The following is a 26,120-nucleotide window of genomic DNA, read 5'->3' as shown; positions in this document are numbered from 1 at the left end:
TCTCTGGAGACAGCTGTCCACATTGCAGAAAGGCTGGAGTGGCATCTCCACTCTGTGACCCAGTCTCCCATCTGGCCTCATACAAATATTTGTTTTGAAAGTAGGCAGTTGGCATATCACCACTTTGCTTCTACTGGAGTGTCTCTGGATGGACAGAAAGGAACAGTCAGCTCCTGGTTATGGTCATCTAAGTCAACTATGAAATGCTGTGAGGCCTTCTTCCTTCCTCTCCTCCTCTCCTCTGCTATTTTCCATCTCTGCTGTTGGCAGAAGAATAGCACCCTGGCCGCCAGAGATGCAAGTGTGTGACGATATGGGTGCTGGTGCATATTTTATATGTGCCTGTGTCCATGTCCAGCCATGTGCACATGTGGGTGTGTGAGTGTGTGGCCCAGCCCTTCCCCCTTGGCCAAGCAGAGAGGGTGACTTTGAGGAAGCCATAGTAGCAGTGCCAGCATGGCCTCTGCTGCCTCTGTGACCAGCCTGGCAGATGAAGTCAACTGCCCCATCTGCCAGGGTACCCTGAGGGAGCCGGTCACTATTGACTGTGGCCACAACTTCTGCCGGGGCTGCCTTACCCGCTACTGTGAGATCCCAGGCCCAGACCCAGAGGAGTCCCCTACTTGCCCACTCTGCAAAGAACCCTTCCGTCCTGGGAGCTTCCGGCCCAACTGGCAGCTGGCTAACGTGGTGGAGAACATCGAGCGCCTCCAGCTGGTGTCCACACTGGGTTTGGGAGAGGAGGACGTCTGCCAGGAGCATGGGGAGAAGATCTACTTCTTCTGTGAGGATGATGAGATGCAGTTGTGTGTGGTGTGCCGCGAGGCTGGGGAGCATGCCACCCACACCATGCGCTTCCTGGAGGATGCAGCAGCTCCGTACAGGGTAGGAAAGGGGAACTGGGGGATCCCAGGGTGGACTGGACTAAGAGAAACAGCAGAGTTGTGGATTATTTAGGCCACCCTGGGGCCAAATTCTTTCTCCTTACTTATGTGATCACCCAGGCAGTAGACCAGGCATGGAAATTTGTGTTTATGTTTTTTTTGAGTGTGTTCCGTATTCACTTGCGGCCAACAGATAATGGGAGTTCAATGAATGCTTGTTGAATGAATGAGTGACCAAAATACAAGTATGTGTGTCTGTTCCATGGATCGGGTGTGTCTGAAGTTTGTATTTGAGGGAATGATTGTACAAACAGTGTGTACATGTGTTAATGTTTGCGTGTTTAGAAGTGTGTCTGGTGTGTTTGGGTGGGAGTTTGAGTGTGTATGTATTTGAGTGTGTAAGTGTAACTGAGAATTCCTGTTTGTGAATAAATTCGTGTTTACATATATTCATGTTGGTAAATATATGTGGCATGTCATTTTATCTGTCATTAAATAAGTGTCTGCTGGTTTTAGTTGTTTATGCATTGTCTATGAATTGTATTTTAGTACAAGTCTGAGTGTGGATGACTTAACTAGTTAATTAGCAATTGATAGTGAGAATTCTAAGGTATCTTTGAACACACATATTTATTATGTGTGTGTACTGTTCCTAACTATTCTGGAGCAAATAATTTTTAAAACAATTTATCAATTTTTTTACATTACCCAAGTTTCTTCTCCCTTCTGGAGTCATACACAGGTGATTGATTCCAGTAACAAGGGAGGGCTGTTATTTGCACGTTTCTTTGGGATGAGTCGGAAACTTGGAATGATTTCAGTGCAGGGCATATCAAGCTCAGGACTGACCACAGATACCACTTACCTGAAACAAAACAAAGTAGGATGTTTAACCTGAAGAAAGACTTAAGTGGGAAAACCAAGTCACAGCCTCCAATGGCACAGGATAAAGGGGGAAAGTCCTGATCAAAAGTCTTTGAGGCGAATCAAGAGGAACAAGACTCAAAGGGAGTCTGTCAGGGCATAAGCTGTCAGGGCGGGGAAGGCTTGGGCATTGTCAGCTAAGGAAGAGACTACTCTCCTGGAGCCATTTCATTCCTGGAGGCAGAGGGTCAGATGACATGACAACCCTGAACAAATCATTATCCATCTTGAATATTTTATGTTCCTTCTCCCCAGGAACAAATACATAAGTGTCTTAAGCATCTAAGAAAAGAAAGAGAGGAGATTCAAGAGATCCAGTCAAGAGAAAATAAAAGGATACAAGTCCTCCTGGTAGGTTACCGCCCCTCCCCGGACCCCTCTCCATCCTCAGGGTCCAGTGTCTTCCTGAAACTGAAGCAACATAGATTATAGGGCTTTGAAGTTATTATGAGTTTAAATCCTGACTCTGACACTAATTCTATGGCCTCAAGCAACTCTCCAACTTCAGTTTACTTCTCTGTAAAATGGAGAGTAAAAATCGTTATGACCTTATTGAATGACTGTAAACATTAAACCAGATTGTGCCTGTAAAGTAGCTTAGGGTTGTGTGTATCATGTGCTTTTCATACAAGACAGGAGGTAGGGTTCCCCCACCACCTCTCCCTACACCTCCTCTGAGCCCTACCCCTTTTAGAAGCTATAGCAGATGGTGCTGAGGCACTACTATAAATTTTGCCCCCAGACATGGGATGACAGGTGAAAAGGAAACCATGACACAGTTCCAGATCTACCTGGGGACAGGAGAGGAGGAGGAGGAGCAGGGGAGAAAGAGGAAGCAAACTTTCTCCTGGGCTCTCCTCCTGCCCCCTCAGACTCAGGTGTCCACCAAGAGACAGCAGGTGATTTCTGAGTTTTCACATCTGAGCAAGTTTCTAGAGGAACAGCAGAGCATCCTCTTAGCACAGCTGGAGAGCCTGGATGGAGACATCTTGAAGCAACGGGATGAATTTGATTTCCTGGTTGCTGGGGAGATCTGCCGGTTTAGTGCTCTAATTGAAGAACTGGAGGAGAAGAATGAGAGGCCAGTAAGGGAGCTCCTGACGGTGAGGACTGAACCTGAACCTGCCCTACCTGTGCTGTCCTGTGGCTCTTGCATCTTTGCCTTGCCTGAGCCATGTCTCCCTCTGTATGGCAGGTGGGAGGTGGGTCAGAGGATCAGAAGGTCTCATTTCTAGTCCATGCTTTTCCAAGAGTTCCTTGGTCACTTTTTGCTCTCTGGTCTCCATCTCTCCATCCCATCATCTGCCAACTAGGGAGGATACTTGCCTTAAATATTTCACAGGGCTTTTGTGAGGATTCAACAGTAAGATGGAAGTGAAAGTAGCACTTTGAAAAGTATTGAGTACATTGCAAACCATTCTCTGTAATGTGAATGTCACCATCCATTAGTCAGTCAGGAAGTTTGTCCTAGCATTTCACTTCCTCATGCTGGAGGAAAGACATTAGGGTGCCCGCAAGGCATTGGAAAGGCAGCATGACTTAGCAGGATGCCCTCAGGACTGAGAAACAGAAGACCTTCGTATGAGACCTTTGCCTCTAATGAGCAAGGGAAGGTCATTTCACCGCCTGTATCTAAAAAATAAAGGCTCTGGGCTCTGATTCCTAGAGATGGGTAAGCCCTAATGCTCTGTGACTTCTAGCCCTGTCCTTTTCCTGTCCAGGGCTAGAAATATATTTTGTCTTTTCCAGTCATAAAAAAAGTAGGAAGAGCCTGGGCAACATAACAAAACCTATTTCTACAAAAAAAAAAAAAAAATAGCCAGGCATGGGCACATACCTGTAGTCCCAGCTACTCAGTAGGCTGAGGTAGGAGAATCGCATAAAGCCACGAGGTTGAGGCTGCAGTGAGCCATGATCACACCACTGCACTACAGTCTGGAGTGAGACTCTTTCTCAAACAAAAAACAAAAAACAAAAAAAAAAGGAAAGAAAGAAAATAAAAGGAAAATGGGAAGGAGAGGCTGGAAGCTGAATCCCTGGTATCTCTTTCTCCTAGGATATCAGAAGCACTCTAATCAGGTAAGCAATATAGTTTCTCTTTCTTTTCCCATATAAAAATACATACATGCCTAGATATTGCCATACAAATATATAACATTTTCACTTAAAGACGTAAATTTACATATAAACTTCAACATACTCAAATACATTCTCAGGTATACCCACAGATGCCTAAAAGTGGGCAGTGGGGTTCATCCTAGAGGAAGTATGTCTGCCTGCAGAAAGTGGCACTTTCATGCCCTATTAGAAAACAACTGGCTGAGTCTGGAGACATTATTAAGGATAATAATTCCCAGACCCAACCACTTCTGTGCTCCTAGATGTGAAACCAGAAAGTGCCGGAAACCAGAGGCTGTGTCCCGAGAGCTGGGCCAGCGGATTCGGGACTTCCCCCAGCAGGCCGTCCCACTGCAAAGGGAGATGAAGATGTTTCTGGGTAAGAGAACCCCAGGTCTCCACAGAGAGCAGGTGGGCATCAAGCCTGGGCTTAGGAGTGGCCTCCACGCTCTGCTGCTGAAAGGTGTGACTTTGACAAGGCTTAGTCCTTCCTGTGCCTTGATTTCCTTATTTGCAGATTTTTATGAAATCTGCCTATTAGAATATTGTGACAATGAAGAAAGATAATAAAGGTGAATATTTCTGGCAAAAAAGTTAAACTGATTTAAAAATAGTTCAGCAAATCTGATCAGTGAACATTAAGCAATATGAAAAATAATGATTAACAATAAATCATTCTTAATACGTTAAAAAATCCCACAGCAACATTTGTAATACATGGTAAGTTTTTGATGATGAACATTGTTAATTAATAGCCAACGACAGTATTTATCTTTACCCTGTGGTAGCTGGCTCTTCCCTCCCTCCTCCTTGCTTTCCTTCTGCTAGCCTGGCTGTCAGAGTTGGACTGTCTTGTAGGGACTGCGCTCCCCTTCCTTTTCTGGAACTGGGAGTGGTGGTAGGGGAGTGGGGAGGGTTTGGAATGAGAGGAATGGGATATGGCTCTCTGCCAACCACTCCCTCACTAACCCTGACAGAAGGAAGGATGCCACCTATTTTTAAATGACTCACCCACAATGATGTCACCTTAGAAGGACTTTTCCCATAAGTCCACTTCCTGCAAATACTTCCAGTGGCCTGGCAGTGAAGGAAATTTTACTCTAATCAATGCCCCTGGCATTACTATACTATTAACTGATCGTAACCTTAACACTACTTTTTTGGACCCTGGTGGCCTACGTGACCCTAACTTGTATCAGCATTTATTCTGATTGTTTGGTCACCCCGAAGCTGACCTTTGACTCTCCCCAGAATTATTTCCAATAATAATAATAAATAAATGAACCCACTTCTCTATTCATTAAGCAGATATTTCTTGAGGATTTACTCTGTCCTGGGCTCTGCAGGTACAGAGGTGAGCAAGGCAGACACGATCCCTGCTTGTTTCAAGCTAGGGCAATGGGGCTCCCATCAGCAGCAGCAGCAGCATCACCCAGGAGCTTGTTAGAAATACAGATGTTCAGCCCCACTCCAGAGCATCTGAATCTGAAACAGGTGTGTTTTCGCAAGTGCTCCAGGTGATTCTGATGCAAGCTTGGAAACTGGTCTAGAGGATTCCAGCTTCATTCTTCTTGTCCCTTCCCTCCTCTGGGCCTCAGTTTTCTCATTGTTAAGTGTCTGATGGTTTTGTAAGACTAATAAAATATCATCCTGTTTTATTTCTTCTTTACAGAAAAACTATGCTTTGAGTTGGACTATGAGCCAGGTAAGCAGCCTATGTCAGAATGGGAGAGAATGAGAAGTCCTCAAAAAGGAGAGACCATTTTGCAGAATTCTATATTGGGCACTACAATAGTCATAGCATACATACATACATATCCTCATACACATCATGTGTACAGTACATACGCATAAATGTATATATACACATATGTACATATAAATATTCTTGTCTGAGGGTCCAGCAGGCTCAGTTCTCCTATGAATGGCAGAACTCACCGGATAAACCCCAGTGTGGGTATAGAATACATGTGTGTATACATATACATATATACACAAACGTGTGTGTGTATATATATGTGTGTGTGTTTGTCACATTCTTTGTAAGGTTCTCAGGAGAACCATGAAGAAAGGACAAGCACACACACATACCACATTAGTGGTATGAAGCTCACATCCTGGTGATTCACACACATGGAAAGCCTGTTGAGTAGATAGAAAGATTAATGCAGAACAGGATAAGGTCCATCTGGGAATGCTTTCTGGATAAAGGGAACTTTGATCTGGGTTTATAACCATATCTTTAGAACTGTGAGGAGCCCCTGCTTCCTCTCAGATGTGATTTCACAGATGACAGAAGGAAGGGGGCCTGTGGGTGGGAAAGAAATGAACAGAATGGACCCTGCAAGACCCTGGGAATCACGGAGTTGTTGGAGAGGGTTCTGTAACCCATGGATGGATCTGAATTTACAGAAGCTTCTTAACTTATGAATACTAAAGTAACAAAATGCAAAGCTTTGCAGAAGTCATTGGTGTTAAAGTGTGGTCCTCAGACTCGGACAGTTTTAGAATTACTGAGGCAGTGTGAATAACCTGGGGGTGAGCCAGAGAGCCTGGCAGAAAGGAAGACTATAAATGAATCACAAGTGCTCTGGGAGGAAAGCCGGGAGGAATCATGAAGGTTGGACTGAAGGGAGAAATGTCTCTGCCCTGTGGGATAGAGCTGGGAAGAGCGGAGAATGTGGTGTATCAGCAGCAGGAGATCTGAGCAGGCACACGCAGCTTTGGAAGCCAATCAATTTGTGGTGAGCAGAAGAGCTTACCCGAGGACCACATGGAACTAAATGAGAGCTGTTGCATCCTCTGAGGCAGGCTTCTCAGGCTTTCCATGTGCACGAATCACCTGGGCATTTTGTTAGCATGCAGATTCTGACAGTGTATATCTAACAACTTCCCAGGTGATGCCACACTGTTGGTCCACGTAGGGACTATATATGGTTTTGGTAATAATAACACTAGCAGGTGGGTCCCCGGGGAAGTTTCTAGGGCTTCCTTGGAGGTAATAGCATGTCTTCTGACACCTGTCCCTTTTGGTTATCCCCACAGCCCACATTTCTCTAGACCCTCAGACTTCCCACCCCAAGCTCCTCTTGTCTGAGGACCGCCAGCGGGCTCAGTTCTCCTACAAATGGCAGAACTCACCAGACAACCCCCAGCGTTTTGACCGGGCCACCTGTGTTCTGGCACACGCTGGCATCACAGAGGGGAGACACACGTGGGTGGTGAGTGTAGATCTGGCCCACGGGGGCAGCTGCACGGTGGGCGTGGTGAGCGAGGATGTTCAGCGGAAGGGGGAGCTTCGGCTGCGGCCAGAGGAGGGGGTGTGGGCTGTGAGGCTGGCCTGGGGCTTCATCTCCGCTCTGGGCTCCTTCCCCACACGGCTGGCTCTGAAGGAGCAGCCCCGGCAGGTGCGGGTGTCTCTTGACTATGAGGTGGGCTGGGTGACCTTCACCAATGCTGTCACCCGAGAGCCCATCTACACCTTCACTGCCTCCTTCACTAGGAAGGTCATTCCCTTCTTTGGGCTCTGGGGCCGAGGCTCCAGTTTCTCCCTGAGCTCCTGAGAAGGTGCAGTTACCTACCCTCTTCTAAGTACAGGACCCAAATCAACTCAAGAACCATGTGGACTTAATCCCTGGCTGGGTCACCTGGAAGACTTGAATAGAAACTACTGTTTTAGAAGATGGATGGGGCCGGTTGGTAAGGGACAGAGGAGAGGGCACTCAATCTACTGATCAAGACATTTCCCCAATGCCCAGTGGATGGCCAGGGTACCTGGGGACTCAGGCTGCTGCCAGCTCTCCTCACCACCATCGTTGCCAAACACACAAGTAGCTGCATAGAAAGAGCACTGGATTTGGAGTCAGAAGACCTGGGTTCTTAAACCAGCCTTGTAACCAGTTGTATGACTTTAAGCAAGATATCATCTCTTTTCATCATGCTTTCTTCCAATGATATTAGGGTTCATGTAATCACATTCTCTAGAAACATTTATTTTGTGTTAACCATGAACCAAGCAGTGTGGTAGCCACTGGTGATTTGAAAATATATATAAACACAAAACCTTTTCTATATCTGAAAGAGCTCTTGGGAAGGCAGAGAAACATAAAGAGGAAATTACAGCACAGTGTGGTGAGTGCTATGGGAGGTCCAACCTCAGCATCATGGAAGCTCAGAGGAAGGGGCATAGCTCAGCCTAGAGGGAGAGGGTGAGTGGGGGATTGCTTTCTGAAAGGGGTAGTCTAAAGGATGCCTATGGTCAATAAGGAAAAGAGGGGAAGAAGCATCTTAAGAAGAGGAAACAGCAGAGAACTGGCTGGATGACCTGTGACCCATGGAGCAATGGGTCATCTCCATTGTCCTCATGGGCAGATGTGTGCCATCCCCAGCCGATAACACTCACTGCCTCCTTCCTCCTGGTGGTGCCCCTTCTGGCTGAGGTGAAGGTGCAGGACCTGGGGGCAGGGGGACATAAGGAATAGCTATAAATCATAACTCAAGGACCACACTCCACTCCTGGGGAAATTGTCTTCCTGATTAGTTGATTACCAATGAGGCCAAGAAATGAGATAGTGGAAGCAAATGGGTCACAAATAGCTCAGCTGTGGGCTCAGAAATTGCTAGGTAAAAGAATTCCAGAAGGAAGCCAGGGCATAAGTTGGATGACCTGTGACCTTCAGCCTAAAGAGTGGAGACTACTGTAATGGAGGCTACTGTAGTGACATCTGAGAAATGGGATGGAAGAGTGACCATGTTTTATTTTCTAGTTCTTGTCAGTATTGTATTTTCTTTTGCATAATCATGCCCTTCACTGACAGTCTTTTTAACATCGTCTCTGTTTTCTCTGCTCAGGTGTAAACTACACAACTCTATCATCTCCCTACTAGGTCTCCTGGGAGGAGGGGCGCCACCAGGGTACAATCTCAAAGGCAGAGGGCACAGTGTGCTTAAGCTCAACTTTAGAACTCAATTGAGAAGTTCCACTGTTCATCCTTAGCTCAGCAGGTAGAAAAGATATGATCAGAAGCCAGGGATTAGAGATTGAATTGCTTTCCCTGGGAGTGTGCAGCATCTCATTTAAATGTTGCATATTCAAAAAATTTAGACACACACAAGTGCCTATATAAGGATAAAACACAGCCAAAGCACCCAAACCTGTGATTCCACTAAAAGGTAGATCCTATTTTTCTGTGTATTTTTGTTGGCTTTAGCTGTGTCTTTTAAATGGACTATTATCCACTAAAATGTATGTGTATAAAGACCCTGGCTTGCTGCTGGGGAGCTTTACACACCTTGTGTCTCTCTATCTTGGTAGCTAGCCAAGATCATGCACCCAGTTAATCCGTGTCTGACCCAAGGGCTCTTAACCGCTATGCTGCACTGCCTCATTCAGAGATAATGCCTGCATGGGTCTTAGTGATTAAATGCTGGCTACACCACAAGTGACTTGGATTCAGAAATACAATTTATATTTCTTTTTAAATTCTCTTCTTTTTCTTTTAATAGTTACATGTCAGTGAAAACAATTTCTATGTCTCACACTGAGGAATAAAACTGCTCATAAGTGGAAACACTCATGTTGGTCTGTCAGCAGCTGCTTCTCCCTGAGGGTAATTTTACTTGAAGTTTACTTGCTTTTGGAGTATGCAGTCAGCACAGGAGAAGTGGATACATCCTAAAACCTGGAAACTTCAAGATAAGGTAGCTTAACGAAGCTCCTTGCTCTGCTGGCCAGAAGTGGAGCTCTGTGTTCCCTCCCCAGGAAGTGCTCAAGTCTAGAGGCCCCCAAGTCCCAGCTGCCCTTTCCGACTCTGGACTATTGCACACTTGTAACATCCACAGTTTACACTTCATTTTTCACAGCTTCCATGGTAGCAACACTTTCTATTGCAAAGAAGTGACCCACTCAAGTTAATTCAAATAATAGGTAAGTTTATTGTAAGAACAGGCACAGAAATAAGGAAAATGGGATTTTCCACCACAAGCCAGCCCTCGTGAGAAGCTGTGTCGGGGTGAGTGAGTTGGTGGGGTCACCATTCCTTCCTAGAGATTCAAAAAAAGAACTAGAGATTCAAAAAATGTTGATAACAATAACATACATAGAGCTCATTGTGGCCAAACCCCAGAATAAATATTCGTTTATATTATCTCGTTTAATTCTCACAACCAGCCTGGGAGGCAGGCGCTGTTATTAATATCCCCATTTTGTACTTAAGAGAACTGAGATGTGAAGGTCGAGCCGCTGGTCTCAAATCAGCTGATAGTAAGTAGCAGAGCCAGCATTTGAATTCTGGTGCTTCGGCTCCTGAGTCTGTGCTCATGACCATTATGCAGTGGTATGTTGTCTACTGGTAAGAAGGGGGCTCGAGGTCCAAGGCAGTGTGAAGACTGGATCTTCCTGCGGCCTCTCAGCAGCATGGGTGGTGGACACCTGCTCCAATACATGGTGGCTACGCATGCAGCTCTGATTCTCTGTGTCTGCTCTTCTTGTCAACTGATGACACATTATCATGGATCCCTTCTGAATCTCCAAGAGGACCTGATGCTTTCAGTTAATTACTATTGTCCCTCACTGATAAGGCCTTTCTTGACAGCTGACCTCATAGACTCGAATGGCCAATCATCTGCTGTTGAGACACTCACCCCTGGCCCGATCATCTGTGGTCATGTCAGAAGGAGCCATAGGGGGCCTGGCAGGCGTCTTCAGTATAACAAACTTCTCTCTTGTGGAGGGACCCTGTGGGCTGACATTCTCCTCCGACTCCTGGTACAAGTTCTCTTGGTGACATTAGCTTCAGCTGGGATGCAGGAACTGCTAGCTGTCACTTCAGGGGTGTTCTTTCCCAAGGTTACAGAGGAATTAGTTGTCAGGACCGAGACCTAAACTCAAGTCTGACTCTGTAGTTTTTACTCTTTGCACCACCACATGGCTTGTTTTATTCTTGTGGCCATGTTTTATTCCTTATACCTCACAGTATGGTATTGACTACTTCATCGAGGGCTCAATAAATACTAATTAAATGGTCATTGATGGCTCCTTTTAAACAGAGGATTAAGAAGGGCCCCTTTGCTTTCTAATTAATTCATTTATACATACATTTAAACTTTTATTGAACACCAACTGTGAGCCAGGCACTGTTCTAGACACGAGGACACAGACAGTATGGTCCCTGCTCACCCAAAGAAGTGAGGCTTATGCAGAAATGACTAATGTATAGTTGTATTCATTATCCATTGCTCCACAAAAATTACCACAAATTTATTGCCTTAAAACCACACACATTTTTTGTCTCACAGTTTCTGTGGGTCTGAAATTTTGGTACAGCTTTGCTGGGTCCTCAGCTTAGGGACTCACGAGACTGTCATCAAGGCGTTGGCTGAAATGGGTTCTCATCTGGCTCATCTGGGGAAGAATCTGCTTCCAAGTTCACTTGGGTTGTTGGCAGAATTCAAGTTCTTGCAGCCACAAGACTGAGGGCCTCTGCTTCTTGTTGGCTGGAGGCTGCTCCTGGCTCCTAGAAGGGGCCCTAAGTGAGTTGGCCAACGAGGAGGAGTCCTATACAATGAACGCAGTTGCCAGAGTGACACCCTATCACCTTTGCCATATTGCATTGATTAGAAACAAGTCACAGATCCTGTTCACATTCAAGGAAAGGGTACCAAACAAGGGCATTAATACCAAGAGGTGAGGATCACCAAGGGGGGCTGTCTTTGAGTCTATCTTCCACAACAATAATGAGTAAATGCCAGGCAAGTGGTACAGACAACAAGTACTGCAGGAGCTCAGCTGGGCTCCATATGTGAGGTGGGGTCACCACTGGTGAGCTCGGGCCATCCAGATCCTTGGAGGATCCTATTTTAATGAGATTGCGAGAGAAGGGCACTACCATCAGTTCACAGGCAAATGGAGATCTCACAAATAGTCCTGGAGACCATGGACCCTGACCTCTGCAGTGGCAGCCACAAGCATGAGCCTGTCCTGGAAGGAGGCTGGCTATCATCCAAGAGTCCGAGTGTCAGGCATCAGGTGATGACTGTGGGCATGAGGAAACGGGGACATGTTCAGGAGCTGGCAGGCCTGAAGATGCACCGGGTAGATCTAACGGTGGTCTGGACAGGTTGGAGGGGGGAGAAAGAGGAGGCTGAGGTGAGCCTGAAGTGAGGTGTCCCAGAGATGAACAGGTCAGAGCTTCTGAGGATGGCTGAAGAAGCAATTCATTGACTCTTTTCCCCAGCTGGGGATAAATAACCTCTAATTTCTGTGGAGCACTCCTAGAAACAAAGAAATCCTTCATAGATTAATATATATTCATATATTCAATTGGCCATGTAGGATGAAGGTACAAAAACCTTCATGCAGTGGGTCTCCTTGACCTTGATGAACCCCTGTGCATGTCTATGTTGTGTGGGTTTATACGCACATGTGGGAAAGAAGGGACAGCTCATACCTGTTGAGTAAGTCACCAGCATTCTAGGAGAGAAAAGGTGAGAATCATAATCAGTTCTCAGATTCCATTCACCTCCAAATTCCTTTCCCAATTCACTCTTAGAGGCCACTCTGGGGTCACCTTGAGAACTGGGGGAACATAGCAACACCCCTCTTCTGTACCCATTCTGCTGCAGCAGCACTCTGTAGACCGGAACAAGCATTGTCTACCACAAATCACCACATATCACATGGGCCCCTCCCTCTTACACCTCCCAGAAGGGTGATGCAGATGGGGTGCCTACTATCCAGGAGAATCCCAGCCCTTGGGGAGGCCTCAGGGTATGCACCTTCAGGGTGTTGGTGTCTAACTCCTTGGCCATCCTCTCCAGATCAATGACCAGGCTGCTGAGCTGAGTTACTGCTTTAGAGATTCTGGCCACTTCTGCTGGCATGTGCTCCAGCTGGCCCGGCTGCTGCTGAGGGAGGGCATCCAGCTGTTCCCTGGTTTGGTGCTGGCTCTCCAGCCTGTGGTTCCCATAGTCTACCTGAAACTACAGGAAAGGGGCTCCCTAAGACTCAATGTCAGGTGGCTCCCTCACAGTCTCTGAGTATCTGAGCAGGAATGCTGATTCCTCAAACCTCTTCCCCTTATAGTGTTTCTGCTATGTGTCACAGGTACTGCAGAGGCAACTGTGGTTCTCATAAAGGCAGGGACACCTCCCCTTTCTGCCTCACACTGAACATCTACGGATGCCATGTGACAGGATGGAAAGGTAGACTGTCAGAGACAGAAACAGAGGCCTATGGCTTGTGTAGTAATTTTCAGTGGATGAGATACTGGTCTCCTTTGATCCTTACTGTGAGCCGGGTAGAGCAGGACTTGTTATCATTTAACATGTAAATCACATAAAGATCAGAGGGCTTAGATGGCCTGGCATGGTGGCTCACGCCTGTAATCCCAGCACTTCGGGAGGTTGAGGCAGGTGGATCACGAAGTCAGGAGTTCAAGACAAGCCTGGCCAAGATGGTGAAACCCCATTTCTACTAAAAATACAAAAATCAGGCAGTGCGGTGGCAGGTGCCTGTAATCCCAGCTACTCAGGAGGCTGAGGCAGGAGAATTGCTTGAACCCAGGAGGCAGAGGTTGCAGTGAGCCAAGATCACACTACTGCACTCCAGCCTGGGTGACAGAGTGAGACTCTAAGACTCTGTCTCAAAAAAAAAAAAAAAAAGATCAGAGGGCTTAACCTGCCTAGGCCACTTACTCAGCAAATCTTGATGCCAAGACCAACACCCAGGATTCAGCCTCCATGACCATCTGCCCACATCAGGCTGTTCCAGGGACAGACAGATGTGCAGAACAGTAAGTAAGGGCCCCTGAGAACACTCCAGGTAGTCCTTCCCAGGAATCTGAAAAACCCACCTGCAGAGCCTGCAGTTTTTCCTCCTCCTGAGCCTTGAGCCGCTGAAGTTCTGCGATGTCTTTTCTGAGCTTCCTGCTCCTGCGGTTGAGTCGTTCCTAAGGAGACAGACACCTGCTTGTCAGACAGGGAGTGAGGGGGGCAACCCCTGGGGAGAGTCAATGGAACACAGAAGGGAGCCTGATCCCAGGATCATGGTTGGAGTAAGGAACTTGAGAGTTTATTTATTGGATAATGGTGGGGATAAAAGTAATGAGCATTTTTCTTTTACAGGCTTATTACTACAGAAAAATAACAGCTAGCAACAGAACCATTTCTACTTGACTTCAAGGTGTTTTCTCTTTTTTTTTTTGAAGAAAAGAAAGAGAAAAAAAGGAGTAAAGGAGAGGAAGAAAGAGGAAGAAAAAGAGGGAGAGAGAACGGGAATATTGCTTTATTCTAAAAATGGGTATTAATAATGGCCGATCAATATTTTGTGTATTTAAAGTGGAGAATGTATATTTTGTGTATTTAAAGTGGAGAGCTCTATAAATATTTATTAAGTTTACTTGTTCTGGATCTGAGTTCAAGTCCTGGTTGTCCTCATCAATTTTCTGTCTCATTGAGTCTAAATCTCTTTATGGGTCTTATGAATCTGGGTGTTAGGATCATTAGCTCTTATTGTTGCATTGATCCTTTTACCACTATATCTTTGTTGCTTTGAAATCTATTTTATCAGATGCGAGAATTGCAACTCCTGCTTTTTATTTATTTATTTATTTTTGCTCTCCATTTGGTTGGTAAGTCTTTCTCCATCCCTTTGTTTTGAGTCTTTGTGTATCTTTGGATGTGAAATGGGTCTGGATGCAGCATACTGTTAGGTTTTGGCTGTGTCTTTTGATTGGGGGATTTAGTTGGCTTAAATTTAGGGTTACTGCCATTTGATGTTAACTATTTTATCCATTCCAACTTTTGAAAAAAGGTTTGATGAAATGCTAACAAGAATAGACAATATAGAGAGGAATATAAATGAACTAATGGAGTTGAAAAACACAACATGACAACTTAGCAAAATATGCATAAGTTTGAATAGCCAAATTGATCAAGCAGAAGAAAGGATATCAGAGGTCGAAGACCAACTTAATGAAATAAAATGAGAAGACAAGAATAGAGAAAAAAGGATAAAAAGAAATGAGCAAAGTCTCCAAGAAATATGGGACTATGTGAAAAGACCTAATTACGTTTGATAGGTGTACCTGAATGTGACGGAGAGAATGAATCCAAGCTGGAAAATACTCTTCAGGATATTATTCAGGAAAACTTTACCAATCTAGCAAAGCAGGGCAATATTCAACCCCTGGTAATACAGAGAACACCACAAAGATATTCCTCAAGAAGAGCAACCCCAAGGCACATAATCGTCAGATTCACCAGGGTTGAAATGAAGGAGAAAATACTAAGGGCAGCCAGAGAGAAAGGTCAGGTTACCCACAAAGGGAAGCCTATTAGACTTACAGCAGATCTCTCAGCAGAAACCCTACAAGCCGGAAGAGAGTGGGGGTCAATATTCAAAATCCTTAAAGAAAAGAACTTACAGCCCAGAATTTCATATCCTGCCAAACTAAGCTTCACAATTGAAGGAAAAATAAAATATTTTATGAACAAGCAAGTATTCAGAGATTTTATTACCACCAGGCCTGCTTTGCAAAAGCTTCTGAAAGAAGCATTATACATAGAAAGGAACAACCAGTATTAGCCTTTCTAAAAATATAAGTAGAGAGCATCAACATAAAGAAGAATTTATATAAACGAATGGATAAAATAGTTAACATCAAGGTGCTTTCTCTCAACATATGAAAGTTATATGACAGTCTTCTAGCACTTCTTACTATTTTACATTAACAAGTGAAGCCAGTAGGGAGAGAATTGCCTTAAAGAGGAGATGGTGGCTGGGTGTGGTGGCTCATGCCTGTGATTCCAGGACTTTGGGAGGCTGAGGCAGATGGATCACGAAGTCAAGAGTCAAGACCAGAGTCTGGCCAAGATGGTGAAGCCCCGTCTTTACTAAAAATGCAAAAAAAAAAAAAAATATATATATATATAGTAGTAGTATCCCAGCTACTTTGGAGGCTGAGGCAGGGTAATTGTTTGAACCAGGGAGGCAGAGGTTGCAGTGAGCCAGGATTGTGCCATTGCACTCCACACTCCAGACTGGGGAACAAGAGCAAAACTCTGTCTCAAAAAAAAGATGAGATAGCAAGCCTCTGCTACGACTGCTCCCTGGTCCTCACTAGGATGAATGACCCTTTATTAGGTGTAAGTGCCTTCTCCCTCAATCTTAAATCAGTATCTGGATAGGTCACTGTATCCTTGAAGCTATGAAGATAATGAATGATTTGAGTTTTTTAAAAATTTTGCAGATCACGAGGTCAAGAGATCAAGACCATCCTGGTCAACATGGTGAAACCCCGTCTCTACTAAAAATACAAAAAATTAGCTGGGCATGGTGGTGCGTGCCTGTAATTCCAGCTACTCAGGAGGCTGAGGCAGGAGAATTGCCTTAACCCAGGAGGCGGAGGTTGTGGTGAGCTGAGATCGTGCCATTGCACTTCAGTGCTTTTGAAACTCCGTCTCAAAAAAATAAAAATAAAAATAAAGAAAACCTTTGCTTTCAGGTTTTTGATGACCTATAAGAGAAGCAAAAATAACAAATGCTTTAAATGGCTGCCCATGGTTCAGGGAGGTGGTTGGAGGGTGTATGATAAAATGGAAAACAAAACGAGAAACAGATTTGTGAACTAAAGAGCAGGATGCACTATTAGCTGGAAAGTGTGTGCTTCATTCAATCTTTCCCACTTTGGATTTTTTAAAAGAATCTTTTTTGAGAAGATTTTGTTGATGGACGGGTAGAAGTCGGGGGATGGAGAAAACAACTGAAAGTTCTTCCTGGCCCGAAACTTTGCTGGTGAAATCAAGGTCAAAGGACTGTGTGTACGACAGGTAAGCAAGGGCATTTGGCAAACAAAAAGCTGCAGTAAGCAGAGAAGACAGTGATGTCACCACGAAGTTACTAAAAATGTGTCACATCACTGGGTGTTACCTGCAGGCATTTCTCAGCAGAGGGGGAATAAAAAGTGATAGGAGTGGGGGGTAATAAATGGGCAACATGGATGTCGCTCACGGGTCTCGCTGAAGAAGGTGGCGGGCTGGGTGCCTGTGGAATTGTTTGAGTTCGCACAAGAGGTCAGGTCCTGAAAAGCACAGTCTCCACCCCTTGCATCTACTCTCTTTCTGCCCTCACAGTCGAGTCTTCTGGTCTTGCTCTGTTCACGTCCTCCCTGCCATCATTCCTCAGCCAGCCACCTTGTTTCTCATCACTCCTTTCAAGCATCTCTCTCCAAGGTCACCTGGGATCTCCAGCCACGAAATCTGCAGGTGCCTTTTTGGACCACCTCTCCACCCCCATCCTTCCTAGACCTGTGCCTTCTATCACTGCTTCTTCGCCTCTTCATTTTTCCTGTAAAAAGAAGCCTTGAAATTGGCTCCTCAACCCTTTTGTATCTCAAACTATGTCCTTAGCATTCCTTTCTGGAGGCTTCAGATCTTATAATTCCACAACCAAATCTTTCTTCCCAGCAGTCCATCTCATGCTTCCAACTGAGAGCTAAGTATTGCCTACTGCCCTGTTGGCAGCTCAGAATCGATGCTGTCAAATCAAACATGCTGCCCCCTTCCCCACCCTCTTCTGCAGTCCACTCTTTCTGACCTTCATATTTCTGGCATTGGAACTGCCATTCTGCCTGACATTCAGCTTAAAATCTGTCATATGGGGCTGGGCGCGGTGGCTCAAGCCTGTAATCCCAGCACTTTGGGAGGCCGAGGAGGGTGGATCACGAGGTCAAGAGATCGAGACCATCCCGGTCAACATGGTGAAACCCCGTCTCTACTAAAAATACAAAAAATTAGCTGGGCATGGTGGTGCGTGCCTGTAGTCCCAGCTACTCGGGAGGCTGAGGCAGGAGAATTGCCTGAACCCAGGAGGCGGAGGTTGCAGTGAGCCGAGATCGCGCCATTGCACTCCAGCCTGGGTAACAAGAGCGAAACTCCGTCTCAAAAAAAAAAAAAAATCTGTCATTTTTCACCTTTGTTGATGTTACTCCTCCCTTCAAAATGGCTTCTCATTAACAAAGATAAACCCAAACTCCTTCACCCAGCATCCAAGGCACCTGTGACCCAGCGCCAGTGGACATTGTCCGGGATTCTGTCTCTTCTCCCTCCGTGCTCTCTTCGGCAGCACACAACATTGCATTCCGCTTCCTGAACACACGCGTGCAGCCACGCCTCCTCATGGCCTTTTACTTCCCTCTGCCAGAAAGCTTTATGTTTCTGCCTGTCAAATTCAGATCTGTTAAGGTCCAGCTCAAAAAGCCACAGTCCTATTATCTGGCAGTTTAAAATTTAATTAAGTTGACTACAGGCACTGCGTAAATGAAAAAAGAAGGCAAAGATAACGGCAATAAAGATAAAAGCATAGAACAACTGAAGATAATACATTCATAACATTTACAATATTCAAAATGAGTAAGGTAAAGTCCTCCGTTTCTAAAAAATGCTTTTCCACCAATTTTTGCATTAAAATATTTGATGGGTGCATAGCATATAAGTAAGTCACTCATTAGAATTGAAAAACCAAATTCTGTACACTTCCACCTACTAAAATATTCCTTAGCGAAAGAAAGACAAACTGAAATCTAGAAAACAGCCGAAGGCCTGTCTTATCTCAATGAGTATTTTAAAATTCTGTCAGACATTCAGATTAAATCATTAAATTTTAAAAATCTGTCCAAAAAAGGGCATTAAACAGACAAGAAGTACCTATCCCTGACATTAAAAAAAAAAAAGAAAAATTAACAGCTTTCAAAATGCATGCTCCTTATAGAACTGTGTCCCAAAATATGGATTTAAAATATCACTCACATGATTATGATCTAGAAAATGTTAGAAAAGTTTTAAAAAATGTATGAGTAAATACATGAGCTCAGCAAAGAACCTCATTTGAATCTTCAAATACAAATTGTCAAAACAATAATGTTATAAAATATATAGTTACCCTAAATAGAGTCAGGGTACATGAGGTTTAAGTAGAGAAAATCTAGTATCTGATTCAAATACATAGTGGAAAGCTTTTAGTGATGTATCTTGGTACTGGTTGAGAAGACTAAATAAATTCCAAAAGTTATGATTCTTAAAGTAATCAACAAATTTAATGCAATAACCATTAAAATCTTAGGGAATGCTCTGTAAAATTTAGAAACATTGTAAAAAAGCACTCATCTTAATGAATATTTAGCAAAAATATAAGGTAATAAAAATTGTTAAATGGCAAAAATGCTGCTAGATTAAAAAATAAACTATCAAGTAATGTGTATCAAGTAATCATAATAACAGAGAGAATAATCAATGGACTAGAGTAAAAAAAAAAACCCATCATAATAATTTATGCCAAGCGAGAAACAATACATAAATGTGGAAAGAACTCACTATTATAGTAATGCTTTGGGGACAACTGGATACCAGAATGAAGAAAAATTAATATGGAGTCACACAACATACTACATAAAATCCAAGTAAGCCAGGAATGAATAAACCTTTAAAAATAAAACAGAGCAGCACACTCATATTGACAAATGTCTGTGTATTTAGAACATGAAGATTATATTGTAAAAAAGAATACAACCAATTTAAATACGATTTTCTAAACTTTTGCCCAAAAATGTAATTAAGAAGAAATAACAGAATAAAAAGAAAATGCAGGTGAAAAGACCGGGCGTGGTGGCTCAAACCTGTAATCCCAGCACTTTGGGAGGCCGAGCTAGGTGGATCATGAGATCAGGCGATCGAGACCGTCCTGGCTAACATGGTGAAATCCTGTCTCTATTAAAAATACAGAAAATTAGCCAGGCATGGTGGCACATGCCTGTAGTCCCAGCTACTCAGGAGACTGAGGCAGGAGAATCGCTTGAACTGGGAAGGTGGAGGTTGCAGTGACCTGAGATCTCGCCATTGTACTCCAGTCTGGGTGTAGGTTAAACACAACTAATGTAGCCCATTAACCAAAAGATAAACTACTTTGATGCAATCATGTAGAATTTATGCCCTGATTCTAGGGGAAAATGCAGATATCGAGTCTTCAGGGATAAAAGCCTCACCACTAGCATTCATAATCAAGCAAAGTAAAACAATGTACATCACCATCACTCACTTACCAAACCAGCAAAATACATTAAAGCGACACTGGCATTGGTTGGTCAGTGAGGAAACAGGTATACAAATAAGAATTTGTAGATTTTACAAATTTTTCAGTCTTTTTAGAGTATAGTCAGGGATTATATGATTCTTTAAATAACATAATTTATAATACTTAATCTACAAAGCTAATTTAAATAAATAGAGATATGGTAAAAAAAAATCAGTTAAAAAAACTCCTTGATTTCAAAAGTATGCTATTAATATCCATGAGTATACATAGGGTCCACCATTACAATCACTTCTTCAGAAATACCCTCCACTATTACTTTTTGGACAACTCCTTATTCTTGGTAAAATGTATCATCACTTCTTGTTGGCTGTCTGTCCTCAGGCAGCCTCCTGAAACATGTTAAACATCTCAGACCTCAAGCTGGTGCTCCATACTGTCTGCTAACCCTGCATAGTTTCTCTTATGAGTTCACTCTCCCACACTGCATCACACCATCTTTCTTTTCAAACCTTTCACATCCATCCTGACCTCACCCATACTGCTGATGCTCTCTCCTCACTTACTACTGAGAAAATAAAAACCAGAACAAAACCTGCATTTCCAAAACTGCAAAATTACGTACACTTGCAGACACCTTCCCTTGTTCCCTATTATTATTACTATGGAAGAAGTGTGCCTCCTCTCAACCCAGCTCCCATGCCTCTACCACCACCTTACTGAATAATAAATTAGAATCATTCAATGCAATCTATTGTCATCTCTTAAAATACCCTTCTATCTTGGCAATTGGGACTCCTCCATTACCCTTGTTTTTCTTCTGCCTTTCTGGCAACTCACCCTATGTCTTCTTTGCTGGTCCTCCTCTACCTGCATCTAAATGATGGCATTTCCCAGAAACTTACCCTGAAACTTCTTTTCTGTCTAGCCTCTTTTGAGGCTTACATCAATTCCTTGGTTTCTTGGTTTGAGACAGGGTCTTGTTCTGTCGTCCTGGGTGCAGTGCAGTGGTAAAATCACAGCTCACTGCAGCCACACTCTCCTGGGCTCCAGCAATCCTCCCACCTCAGCCTTCCAAGTAGCTGGGACTACAGGCATGAACCACTGCACCCAGCCCCAAATTGTCAAGTCCTTTTTTTTTTTTAAATCCTGCTAATTTCACTTCATTGTTGTTGTTGTAAAGATAGTGTCTCACACTGTTGCCTAAGCTGGTCTTGAATTCCTGGGCTCAAGAGATCCTTCCACTTCAGGCTCCCAAAGTGCTGGGATTACAGGTATGAGCCACTGTGCCCACTTTCCTTGGATTTAAATATTGTCTTTGTCCTGATGGATCTTTGTTCTAGGTTCTAGGAATATGACTCTGGAGATATAGCTTTGTGATCCAGTTGCATATCTAAGATCCTGTTTTGATGTGTCTCAACTTGGATTCAATTTGTCTTGAATGAAATTCTTGATGTTGCATTCAAACGTGTTCTACCAAGTTCTTGTCTTTCACATCATTCACTCAGTTTCTCAAACCAGAAACTCATGAAATTGTCTTTGACCCTCCTCCTTCCTTCAATCCACTTTTAATCTATCAGTAAGTCCTGTCGATTCAAATTCTAATGATAAATTCTTCAAATATAACAAGACTTCCCAGGTGTGGGCAACTGCATGCACTCCCTGCCGCCCAGTCTTTGCACTGGTCAATTTCTCTTCTTCCAGCCATCAGCGTCAACGTCACTTCCTCTATGAGGCCCTCACTGACCACATGGACATGGGCCACCCATTACTGTCCATCCCAGACCCTTGCTTATTTTCTCCCTAATAAAACGTTACAGTTCTTTGATTACTTATTTGTGTCTCCCTTACTAAACTGCAAACTCCTGGTGGAAGGAATGGTGTCTGTCTTCACTGATTCCTGGCATACACTGTAGTTTCTCACACACAGCAGGAACTTATTAAGTTTTTACTTAATGAACAAATGTCCTCATTACTTATTTGTTTTAGGTTTCTTGTCATTACTTAAAGTCAGATTTGAAACAAGAATTATAAATCATCTTTGTACTTCCTGCAATGCCTAGCATGACATCTAACACCAAGTACAGACCTGAATAAATCATCTAGTGAGGGGAATAAATTTCTCCATCTTACGCTGTGTCATCGGCAGATGAGAAATCCCCCACCCCACTCTCTGTGGACACTGCGCCTAAAGGAAATGATGTTAGAACCAAGCAGAACGTCGTAAAATAATTTTTTTTAAATTCAAAAACTGGCTTTTTGAATTATTTCTCTACCTTTCCATAGTCATCTCCAATATGGACTTCCCACTTCCTTATTTTGTATCATAACATGTTCTCCAAAAGCTAAGTATCTCAAAGAAGACTTTGGAAATTCAGCCTTCACTATTGGATAAAAGGACACCTGTGAAAACATTGTCAATCGTCCAGTCAAATTCTAACCAGATTGGGGTCAGGGTGAAGGTTGATAAAAAATTCTAAAGCGAATTGGCAAAATAAAGATATACAAGTATCTGCACAAATTCTGAAAAATAAGAGTATTGTGAGTTTAAAATATCTGACATTAAAACATATTGTAAAGATAAAGTGTTTAAAATACTTTGGCTTATAGGCAAGCATAGACAGAATAGAACAAAACAGAGAATCAAGGAAATATGCAATAAAAGATGCACATATGGTGTATTATAACATTGGCATTCAAATCAGTGGGGAAACTATATGAATCATTCACTAAATGGTGATAGGACAAATGATTATAACTTGGAAAAACTAAAGTTAGACTCCTACCTTATGCTATCACTGAAATATATCTTGGATAGTCTATATCCTCCAATATATATGTTGAAGGATATTCATTAGAACATTCTGTGTAATTTCTTTTTTTTTTTAGATGGAGTCTTGCTCTGTCACCAGGCTGGAGTGCAGCAGCGCAATCTCAGCTCACTGCAACCTCCGCCTCATGGGTTCAAGCGATTCTTCCGCCTCAGTCTCCTGAGAAGCTGGGACCACAGGTGAGTGCCACCACGCCCAGCTAAATTTTTTTTGTATTTTTAGTAGAGACAGGGTTTTACCACGTTGGCCAGGATGGTCTCAAACTCTTAACCTTGTGATCTGCCTGCTTCGGCCTCCCAAAGTGCTGGGATTACAGGCGTGAGCCACCGCACCCGGCCATTCTGTGTAATCTTAAATAAATCCAACAATAGCTTGGAAATAACCCAGTGTCTGCAAATTTACGGTACATTCATAGAATTCAATACCACACAGTTGTTGGAAAGAATTCAGAAGATCTATACATGCTGATGGGAAAATGTCCAAGACACACTTTTAGATAGTGAAAGTGAGTTACAGAAAAAAATAGAGAATCCTTTGAGTGTGTGCATGTGTGTGTGTGCGTGTGTTTTAAGAGTGCATTTATAAACACATTTTTTGGAAGGATGTACAAAAATCTGAGAATGGTTACCTCTGAGGACTGTGAATGGAGGGAGAAAGGAAGACAAATTTTTAGTCTTGACTTTATACCTTCAGTGCTTTCTGAATTTATTATCTACAGCATGTAACTTTTGTCATAGAAAATTTAACAGAATAAGATAAAAATAATTACCATAGCAAACAAAGGAAAAGGAAAGAAAAGACAAATGCAGAAGGAAGAGAAAGAAAAAATTATGTACTTTTAGGTTTTAATATATTTTCAGGATAATTACTAGTGTATATAAAACCTGATTACATTTCTAGTCCGGTTTCCAGTATTCTCAACCAGGAATTCACACAGTCAGTCCTGAAAGTGTTTGCATTAATTAGTCCAATTACTTCATTCTACAGATGAGCATATTGGGACCCTGACATCACAGTGACAGTATTCTCTTTTAGACAGACTCACATTCATGCTTTGGAACGTCAGCCTCAAAATATACACAGAAAAGCAAAGACAAGGGTCCAAAATAGGATGAGGCAGAAGAAACAAAGAGAGGTGTCCGTTGTCGAGCTATTCTGAGGTGCCAGGCATGATGAACATGCAGAATGCAGCACCTCAGGGGGGCGGGGGCAGGGTCTGGCTACAGTGACCGGGGCTTACCTTGTAGTGACTGAGGGCATTTTCAATGGTCAGCTCATGATGAGACGTGTGTTCAGGGGACACCAGGCATTCCAAACACAGAAGAAGTCTGCTCTCCTCACAGAACCTGCACACCCTCTTCTGGTGGTTGAGACAGATATAACCTGTTCCCAGCACTTCCTCAGAACAGGGCTTCCGGCAGAGGGGGCAGCAGATGACCCCGGAGGCTGAGGCCTTCTCCACATGCTGTTTCAGGCACACTCGACAGAAGAGATGTCCACATTTGGTGCTCATGGCCTCCTTCAGGCTCTCCTGGCAGATGGGGCAGACACCCTCCTCCTGGGTGTCCTTATGCAAGGGGATCATGGCCTTATCCCCACCCTGTCAGCCTCCTGCCTGCCTTCTGTCTGCAGGGTCTCCTTCCTCACTGGACTTCGGAAGGCCTGTGGCCCTCAATAGTCCCAGATAAGAAGGCCGGGTTGGAAGGAGGCAGCCCTGGAGCAGCCTGGAGAATAAGACACAGCCTCTAACTTCAGGCAATTGCCCGCTCTCCTTCAAGGATGCCGTGACATAGACCACACAAACCACAATTCTGCACAAGTTTCAGAAATAGCTTATCAGCTTTCACATGGACCCTGCAGTTTCCTTGTATTTGTCAAGCTTGAAATTATTTTTCATACACCTAGAGGAAGCAAGTGATGCAATAGCTAACTCGTTTTCCTCTTGAGAGCCTTATGTGAATATTTTTATGGGCCCCAAATTAAAAGGGCAAGGTGTCAATGTCGTGGCCAAAAGCCAGACCACCATAAACTTACAATGTGAATCTCCGCTGATTTGCCGTCAGTAGAGAGAGTTTGGTAGGAGTTTGAACTGTTTTCTCCCACACTGTCACACTAGACGGCTCACTGCTGCCCATTCGTACCACCAATCATTACAGCAGCACCCCCATCAGCTGGTTATTCTCCCAACCAACATCCTTCCCAGGGTCATATAGATTCCACACCGAAAGGATGAGAAAGAAAACAGGACACAGAACAGACCAGAGACTTGTGTAATGTTTGAAGCCACTTTGTTCCTTGCTGTCAAATCACCTCCAAAGATGACCCAAAGAAGGAAGTTTCCACCCCACCCACCACTTCCTTTCACACCGAGCATTCACTCTCATTCCCTCATGCTACACCTCTTGCCTACTCCCCCTCCCGAAAAGCTTTCTTAGTATCCTACCTCAATTTCTTCTGCTGTAACTTCAGATCATTTTCTCCAGCTCTAGACCTGGAGAGAGATGGCCAGCAGGTGAGTGGTTCTTAAATCGTGCCAATCATATGTGTTCATATGTCAGTAAATCTCGTGTGGGGTGGAGAGACTCGCCCTTTCCTAGAAACACTGCATTACTAGGAAAATAAACCTAGGGTAGCTGGAAGGTGAGATGGACGTTGACTGGTGCAGGGTGTGCCTTGTTTGCTCATGGAGAGGAGGAAGGTCTTGGGCCTTTGACGTCGATATGACAGGACTCAACTGAGAACGGACATCCCAGAACCACAGCTTATGGAACCTCAGCATCCAGATGTCACGGAACCATGGCACCCACTCAAGTTGCTGGAACATCAACTGCCCACCCGAATGTCTAAGTTCCCTCCTTAATGTCAGGAGGCATTAAGTTTGGGGGATCCCCCAAGGGGTGCCACTGATAAGGGCTGTCACTTCAAACTTTTAAGGGTCCAAGAAGCTTGTCAAAAACCTCATTTCTTAGCCTCCTCCCTCAATCCCACTTTGCTACTGTTGCTGTGGGGTTGTGTAATATTGTAATACAAAAAAATAGATACAATTAGTCTTGGCACAGAGCTCCTAAAATCCTTGAACAGATGCTCCTTAACTTATGATGGGGTCACGTCCCAATGAATTCACTGAAGTCAGAAATATTGCAAGTTGAAAGTGTACTCAATACCCCAGTAAACCCATTGTAAAGTCAAGCACTTTAAGTTGAATCATCCTAAATCCAGATACAGCTCAACTTACCACACAGTTACATTCCAACGAACCTATTTTTTTATTATTTATAA

General features: G+C 43.8%; 2 protein-coding genes across 2 annotated transcripts; one reads left to right on the top strand and one right to left on the bottom strand.

Annotated features, from left to right (window-relative positions):
- The first annotated feature begins 110 nt into the window (after window positions 1–110).
- On the top strand, window positions 111–10,071 carry TRIM10 (tripartite motif containing 10). Its single transcript, XM_003732609.6, has 7 exons — window positions 111–885; window positions 2,064–2,159; window positions 2,681–2,911; window positions 3,865–3,887; window positions 4,190–4,305; window positions 5,599–5,631; window positions 6,972–10,071. Exons 1-7 carry the CDS (start codon window positions 457–459, stop codon window positions 7,487–7,489), a joined length of 1,446 nt encoding a protein of 481 aa, XP_003732657.2. The 5' UTR covers window positions 111–456; the 3' UTR covers window positions 7,490–10,071.
- TRIM40 (tripartite motif containing 40) lies at window positions 9,844–25,340 on the bottom strand. The gene is made up of 5 exons (XM_054254818.2): window positions 24,082–25,340; window positions 13,778–13,873; window positions 12,702–12,905; window positions 12,374–12,396; window positions 9,844–12,197 (listed from the first exon to the last, which is right to left on the bottom strand). The coding sequence occupies exons 1-5, from the start codon at window positions 24,424–24,426 to the stop codon at window positions 11,942–11,944; spliced, it is 924 nt and encodes a 307-aa protein (XP_054110793.1). The 5' UTR covers window positions 24,427–25,340; the 3' UTR covers window positions 9,844–11,941.
- Window positions 25,341–26,120: the final 780 nt, after the last annotated feature.

This window comes from Callithrix jacchus, chromosome 4 (genome assembly GCF_049354715.1).
Source record: "Callithrix jacchus isolate 240 chromosome 4, calJac240_pri, whole genome shotgun sequence".
Taxonomy (NCBI): Eukaryota; Metazoa; Chordata; class Mammalia; order Primates; family Cebidae; genus Callithrix; species Callithrix jacchus.
The sequence above is the reverse complement of the archived record's forward strand: the minus strand, read 5'-3'. Positions and strand labels throughout refer to the sequence as shown.

Bases quoted from the DNA above. Each gene is read 5' to 3' on its own strand.
- TRIM40 (XM_054254818.2), bottom strand. From the start codon at position 24,426: ATGATCCCCTTGCATAAGGACACCCAGGAGGAGGGTGTCTGCCCCATC. The intron at 13,874-24,081 runs GTAAGCCCCGGT...CTGTCTCCTTAG, and splicing joins ATGCCCTCAGTCACTACAAG to GAACGACTCAACCGCAGGAG. The intron at 12,198-12,373 runs GTATGAGCTGTC...CTTTGTTTCTAG, and splicing joins GCTGGTGACTTACTCAACAG to GAGTGCTCCACAGAAATTAG.
- TRIM10 (XM_003732609.6), top strand. From the start codon at position 457: ATGGCCTCTGCTGCCTCTGTGACCAGCCTGGCAGATGAAGTCAACTGC. The intron at 886-2,063 runs GTAGGAAAGGGG...CCTTCTCCCCAG, and splicing joins ATGCAGCAGCTCCGTACAGG to GAACAAATACATAAGTGTCT. The intron at 3,888-4,189 runs GTAAGCAATATA...CTGTGCTCCTAG, and splicing joins ATCAGAAGCACTCTAATCAG to ATGTGAAACCAGAAAGTGCC.